The 7,291-nt window shown below is 58.2% G+C and overlaps 1 protein-coding gene across 1 annotated transcript; it reads left to right on the forward strand.

The window, feature by feature from the left end:
• Positions 1 to 685: 685 nt before the first annotated feature.
• Positions 686 to 6,308, forward strand: LOC135881771 (uncharacterized). The gene is made up of 3 exons (XM_065408478.1): positions 686 to 761; positions 4,176 to 4,775; positions 5,704 to 6,308. Exons 2-3 carry the CDS (start codon positions 4,223 to 4,225, stop codon positions 6,093 to 6,095), a joined length of 945 nt encoding a protein of 314 aa, XP_065264550.1. The 5' UTR covers positions 686 to 761; positions 4,176 to 4,222; the 3' UTR covers positions 6,096 to 6,308.
• Positions 6,309 to 7,291: the final 983 nt, after the last annotated feature.

Consider the following 7,291-nt stretch of genomic DNA (forward strand, 5'->3'; position numbering starts at 1 on the left):
AGGACTCCCCCCCACACACTGGCAGCAGCAAGCTCCAGGGGAGGGACCCCTCCTCTTCCCCCCTCCCCCCCCCCGCAGCACACTCACTCTGCACCACGGTCACTGCACATGCTCCTAGGGCCTCTCTCAGGTCCAGAAAGCCCACTCACCTCCCCTATGGTGGGTACCGGGGGGGGGGGGGGGATTGCCATCATGTGTGACCTCCCCTGCTGCTGCCCCTCACCATAGCCTCACTGGGGATGGGGCTGCCCCTTGCCCAGCATGGGGCAGGAGTGGGAACTGCAGGGTGGTGGCTTGGGGGGGGGGGTAGGGTGTCACAAAATTCACCCAAGCCCCAGCTGCTCAGGTCTAGGAAGCCCCCCACCCCCATCTCCCCTGTGGTAGGGTTACCATATGTCTGGATTTCCCCATCCGGGGGGAATTTCCAAAGAGCCGGACATGTCTGGGGAAATAGGGAGGCATAAGCCAGGGTCCGCCCAGCACGATCCGCCGGGTCCGCAGCGCAGCCCAGCTGCCCCAGCTACAATGCTCAGGCGGGGAATGGGGGGGCTCGGGCTTCCCTCGCGGGCGGGGACCCCCCGGCCACTGGGGGACCCTTCCTGTGGCCCCGTTGCCCCGCGCAGCTTGGAACCCGGCGCCGCGGGAGCTGTTTCCGGCGGGGACAGACAGGCCGGGGAACGTGCTCGGCGGCAGGAAGGAAGCTGCGGCCGGGGCTGCGTGCTGCTGAGCATCTGAAGCCCCCAGCAGGCAGAGGCTGCTGGGTGAGCAGGGGAACAGGGCAGGCGGGGGCATAGAGGCTGCATGGGCAGGGGGGTGCAGGGGCTGCAGGGCGAGTGGAGAGCAGGGGTCTCAGAGGCTGCAGGTGCGGGGGGCTGCAGGGGCAGGGCAGGCGGGGGGCGCAGAGGCTGCAGGGGCAGGGAGGTGCAGGGGCTGCAGGGCGAGTGGGGAACACGGGTCACAGAGGCTGCAGGGGCAGGGGCTGCAGGGCGAGTGGGGAGCAGGGGTCACAGAGGCTGCAGGGGCAGGGCAGGCGGGGGGCGCAGAGGCTGCAGGGGCAGGGAGATGCAGGGGCTGCAGGGCAAGTGGGGAACACGGGTCACAGAGGCTGCAGGGGCAGGGGGGTGCAGGGGCTGCAGGGCGAGTGGGGAGCAGGGGTCACAGAGGCTGCAGGGGCGGGGGGGTGCAGGGGCAGGGCAGGCGGGGGGCGCAGAGGCTGCAGGGGCAGGGAGGTGCAGGGGCTGCAGGGCGAGTGGGGAACACGGGTCACAGAGGCTGCAGGGGCAGGGGGGTGCAGGGGCTGCAGGGCGAGTGGGGAGCAGGGGTCACAGAGGCTGCAGGGGCGGGGGGGTGCAGGGGCAGGGCAGGCGGGGGGCGCAGAGGCTGCAGGGGCAGGGAGGTGCAGGGGCTGCAGGGCGAGTGGGGAACATGGGTCACAGAGGCTGCAGGGGCAGGGGGGTGCAGGGGCTGCAGGGCGAGTGGGGAACACGGGTCACAGAGGCGGCAGGGGCAGGGGGGTGCAGGGGTTGCAGGGCGAGTTGGGAGCAGGGGTCACAGAGGCTGCAGGGGCGGGGGGGTGCAGGGGCTGCAGGGCGAGTGAGGAGCAGGGGTCACAGAGGCTGCAGGTGCAGGGCAGGCGGGGGGCGCAGAGGCTGTAGGGCGAGTGGGGAGCAGGGGTCACAGAGGCTGCCGGGGGGGTGCAGGGGCAGGGCAGGCGGGGGGCGCAGAGGCTGCAGGGGTGGGGGGTGCAGGGGCTGCAGGGCGAGTGGGGAGCACGGGTCACAGAGGCTGCAGGGGCAGGGGGGTGCAGGGGCTGCAGGGCGAGTCGGGAGCAGGGGTCACAGAGGCTGCAGGGGCGGGGGGGTGCAGGGGCTGTAGGGTGAGTGGGGAACAGGGGTCACAGAGGCTGCAGGGGCGGAGGGGCTGCAGGGCGAGTGGGGAGCAGGGAAGCACTTAGCAACCCCCAACCAAGATCAGAGCGGGAGGGAGGAGGGGGAATGCAGGGTGCTCAGAGGAGGGGGCAGAGTTGGGGTAGGGGCTTTGGGGAAGGGGCGGGGTTGGGGCGGAGTTGGGGCAGGGCCAGGCCCCCGTGGAGTGTCCTCTTTTTTCAGTGTTGAAATATGGTAATCCTACCCTGTGGGGGGGGACGGGACTGCCATCACATGTGGCTTCCTTCCTCCCCTGCTGCAGCCTGCTGCCCCTCACCGGGGATGGGGCTGCCCCTTGCCCAGCATTGGGCAGGAGTGGGGGCTGTCGGGGGGAGGGGGTGGATCACAGGGTCAAACCTCATGGAAGCCCCAGCAGCTGCTCAGGTGAGTGAGGTCCACTCCAGATGTCCATCTCCTGGCAGAAAGTCCCCTTGGCGTTTCCTCCAGGTGGGTGCCGGGGGACAGGAGAGAGGGCTCCCAAGCACGTGCATGCCTCCTCCCCCCTCCTCTCTCCCCCTCCCGCTCCTGAGGTGCTCCAACAGTCTGCCGGCCTCTATAGCCTTAGGCAGAGGCAGTGGCAGGCAGCCCGCAGCACAAGCAAGGGAGAGAGGCACAGTTTTCTTTTGTTTTTTCAGGCAAGGAAGCGGGGGGGGGGGGGGGGCAGGGCCCGCTCCAGGCAGGGCCAGGGGAGAAACCCAGCTCCAAATATTGGTGGAGCACAGCCCCCAGCCTTGAATATTCCTGGTGCTCGGGCACCACGAGCCCATATAACCTGCCGCCCCTGCTCCCACTCCCACCTCCACACAAAGATCCCCATCATAAGTATTTACCTCTCCCTCCAGCAGGAACCTGCCAGCACCTCCCCCATAATCCCTACCTGAACTGGCTCCTTTGCAGCCATTTCTCTTCCTTGTTCCCTTAGAGGATGGGGTCATCTGGAGCAAAACATGGACATTGCTCTGCAGCCTGTCAGGGCAGGAAGGGCAAATGGGGAGATTTCAGAACAGGCTTTAGTTAATTTCACATCATAATTCCCCCCAGGCTTTTTCCCTGCAGACAGCCCTTCTAGATCTGCCATGCAAATAACAGAAATATCCCAAACACAAGACCTGCTGGTAATGGGGGGACCTGAGCTGCCCAGATATCTGTTGGAAAAGTAACATAGCCAAACACAAAATGTCCACTCAGTTCTTTGAATGCATTGGGGACACCTTTTTGTGCCAGAAGAAGTAACCAGGCTCACAGGGAGTCAGAGGTGCTGGCTTCCTCTGGGCCTCAGGGGTGCTCAACCCCCTGCTCCGCCCCAGGCCCCGCCCCCATCCAACCCCTTTCCCCAAGCCCCCACCCCCACCCTGCCTCCTTCTGCCCCCACTCTACCCCAGGCACTGCCCCCACCCCACCTCTTCTCCCAAGCCCCTACCCAGTTCTGACTCCTCCCCACAGTGCACCCCATCCCCGCTTCTCCTCCTCCTCCCCCAGCGCCTCCTGCACACCATGGAATGGCTGATTGTGGCAGCTGGAAGGTGCTGGGATGGGGAGGAGTTGATCGGTGGGGCCTCTGGCAAGTGGGAGACGCTGGGGGGCAAAGGGGGAGCTGGCTGCTGGTGGGTGCTGAGCACCCACTAATTTTTTTCCAGGTCTGGAGCACCCACGGAGTTGGTGCCTATGCAGGGAGTAACTGATTATGACCCTGAAGGTGGAAGGCAATTTGGGTGAAAGGGCTAATGAAATCAGCAGCACAGGAGCTAGCAAACAGATATTGATAAATGCCAGTTCTGCAGAACATCAGTGAAGTATGTGGGTCACATCATGTCCCAAGAGGCCTAGGTTTCTAGGTTTCTAGATATTTGCCTAGTTTTAAAACAGGCAACATAAAAAGCACTAGCAAAGTCAGTACAAATTAAAATTTCATTTAGGCCTGGTCTACACTACGAGTTTAGGTCGAATTTAGCAGTGTTAAATCGAATTAAGCCTGGACACATCCACACGACGAAGCCTTTTTTTTCGACTTAAAGGGCCCTTTAAACCGGTTTCTTTACTCCACCTCCGACTAGGGGATTAGCGCTGAAATCAGCCTTTGCGGGTCGGATTCGGGGTAGTGTGGATGGAATTCGACGTTATTGGCCTCCGGGAGCTATCCCACAGTGCTTCATTGTGACCGCTCTGGACAGCACTCTCAACTCAGATGCACTGACCAGGTAGACAGGAAAAGCCCCGCGAACTTTTGAATTTCATTTCCTGTTTGCCCAGCGTGGAGAGCACAGGTGACCACGCAGAGCTCATCAGCACAGGTAACCATGATGGAGTCCCAGGATCGCAAAAGAGCACGAGCATGGACCGAACGGGAGGTACGGGATCTGCTCGCCATATGGGGAGACGAATCAGTGCTAGCTGAACACCGTAGCAGTAAACGAAATGGCAAAATATTAGAAAAAGTCTCAAAGGCCATGAAGGACAGAGGCCATAACAGGGACGCACAGCAGTGCCGCGTGAAAATTAAGGAGCTAAGACAAGCCTACCACAAAGCCAGAGAGGCAAACGGAAGGTCCGGGACAGAGCCGCAAACATGCCGCTTCTACACGGAGCTGCATGCCATGCTAGGGGGTGCAGCCACCACTACCCCAACCGTGTGCTTTGACTCCATCAATGGAGAATCACGCAACAGGGAACCGGGTTCGGGGTACGAGGAAGATGATGATGAAGACAATGAAGATAGCTCCCTGCAAGGAAGCGGAGAAACCGGTTTCCCCAACAACAAGGATATGTTTATCACCCTGGACCTGGAACCAGTAACCCCCGAACTCACCCAAGGCATGCTCCCAGACCCTGAGGGCACACAAGGGACCTCTGGTGAGTGTATCTTTGTAAATATTACACATGGTTTAAAAACAAGCGTGTTTAATGATTAATGATTAATTTGCCGTGGTAATTGCGGCCAGTACAGCTACTGGAAAAGTCTGTTAATGTGTATGGGGATGGAGCAGAAATCCTCCAGGGACATCTCCAGAAAGCTCTCCTGGATGTACTCCCAAAGCCTTTGCAAAAGGTTTCTGGGGAGGGCGGCCTTATCCCGTCCGCCATGGTAGGACACTTTACCATGCCAGGCCAGTAGCAAGTAGTCTGGAATCATTGCATAACAAAGCATGGCAGCGTATGGTCCTGGTGTTTGCTGGCATGCAGACAACATCCATTCCTTATCTCTCTTTGTTATCCACAGGAGAGTGATATCATTCACGGTCACCTGGTTAAAATGGGGTGATTTTATTAAGGGGACATTCAGAGGTGCCCGTTCCTGCTCGGCTGAACAGAAATGTTCCCCACTGTTAGCCACGCGGTGGGGGTGAGGGGTGAAGTGATCATCCCAGAGAATTGGGTATGTGTGGGGAGGGGGGTTGGGTTTGTGCTGCATGTTAACCTGGAAACCGCAGCCCCTCCTTTTACATTGCAAACCCATTTTAAATGGTCAACCCAACGGGTGCTTGGTATGGGAAATGAGGGCGCTGCTGTTTGAAACCATTCCCACATGTTATGAAGGTTAAAAAAGCCAAAAGACTGTGGCTTACCATGGCTGCCTGCAAGCCGAATTCTGTTGCCTGGCACTGCGTAAGTGATCTCTCACACCAAACCGGCAGGCCCTCAATATAAGAGGAAAAATGCGACCTTGTAACGAAAGCACATGTGCTGTGTAATGTGAACAGCAAAATTTAACGTGAAAGAGTGTACCCATTGTTCTCTAAAATGTGTCTTTTTAAACCACCTCTCCCTTCTCCTCCACCAGCTGCAAATGTTTCTCCTTCGCAGAGGCTAGTGAAGATTAGAAAGAGAAAACGGCAGACTCGGGATGATATGTTCTCAGAGCTCCAGATGTCCTCCCACGCTGACAGAGCACAGCAGAATGCGTGGAGGCAGTCAATGTCAGAGTGCAAAAAAGCACAATATGAACGAGAGGAGAGGTGGCGGGCTGAATCGCGGGCTGAAGAGAGCAAGTGGTGGGCTGAAGAGGATAGGTGGCGTCAGCTTGCTGACAGAAGGCAAGAGTCAAGGCTCTGGCTGCTGGAGCATCAAACTGATATGCTCCAGCGTATGGTTGAGCTGCAGGAAATGCAGCAGGAGCAGAGACCGCCGCTACAGCCCCTGTGTAACCAACACCCTCCTCCCCAAGTTCTATAGCCTTCTCACCCAGACACCCAAGAACGCGGTGGGGGGGCCTCCGGCCACCCAGCCACTCCACCCCAGATGATTGCCCAAGCATCAGAAGGCTGGCCTTCAATAAGTGTTAAAGTTTTAAACTGCAGTGTGTCCTTTTCCTTCCCTCCTCCCCCACCCTTCCCAGGATACCTTGGCAGTTATCCCCCTAGTTGTGTGATGAATTAATAAAGAATGCATGAATGTGAAATAACAATGACTTTATTGCCTCTGCAAGCGGTGCTCGAAGGGGGGAGGGGAGGGTGGTTAGTTTATAGGGAAGTAGAGTGAACCGGGGTAGGGTGCGGGGGAGGGTTCATCAAGGAGAAACAAACAGAAGTTTCACACCGTAGCCTGGCCAGTCACAAAACTGGTTTTCAAAGCTTCTCTGATGTGCACCGCGCCCTGCTGTACTCTTCTAACCGCCCTAGTGTCTGGTTGCGCGTAATCAGCGGCCAGGCGATTTGCCTCAACCTCCCACCCCGCCATAAATGTCTCCCCCCTTACTCTCACAGATATTGTGGAGCGCACAGCAAGCAGCAATAACAATTGGAATATTGGCTTCGCTGAGGTCTATCCGAGTCAGTAAACTGCGCCAGCGCGCTTTTAAACATCCAAATGCACATTCTAGCACCATTCTGCACTTGCTCAGCCTATAGTTGAACAGGTCCTGACTACTGTCCAGGCTGCCTGTGTACGGCTTCATGAGCCATGGCATTAAGGGGTAGGCTGGGTCCCCAAGGATAACGATAGGCATTTCAACATCCCCAACGGTTATTTTCTGGTCCGGGAAGAAAGTCCCTTCCTCCAGCTTTTGAAACAGACCAGAGTTCCTGAAGACGCGAGCATCATGTACCTTTCCCGGCCATCCCACGTTGATGTTAGTGAAACGTCCCTTGTGATCCACCAGGGCTTGCAGCACCATTGAAAAGTACCCCTTGTGGTTTATGTACTCGGTGGCTTGGTGCTCCGGTGAAAAGATAGGGATATGGGTTCCATCTATCGCCCCACCGCAGTTTGGGAATCCCATTGCAGCAAAGCCATCCACTATGACCTGCACATTTCCCAGAGTCACTACCCTTGATATCAGCAGGTCTTTGATTGTGTTGGCTACTTGGATCACAGCAGCCCCCACAGTAGATTTGCCCACTCCAAATTGATGCCCGACTGACCGGTAGCTG

Source organism: Emys orbicularis, chromosome 7 (genome assembly GCF_028017835.1).
Source record: "Emys orbicularis isolate rEmyOrb1 chromosome 7, rEmyOrb1.hap1, whole genome shotgun sequence".
NCBI lineage: Eukaryota > Metazoa > Chordata > Testudines > Emydidae > Emys > Emys orbicularis.

Coding starts and splice junctions, on each gene's coding strand:
- LOC135881771 (XM_065408478.1), top strand. CDS start 4,223: ATGATGGAGTCCCAGGATCGCAAAAGAGCACGAGCATGGACCGAACGG. Junction 4,776..5,703: donor GGGCACACAAGGGACCTCTG/GTGAGTGTATCT, acceptor CTCCTCCACCAG/CTGCAAATGTTTCTCCTTCG.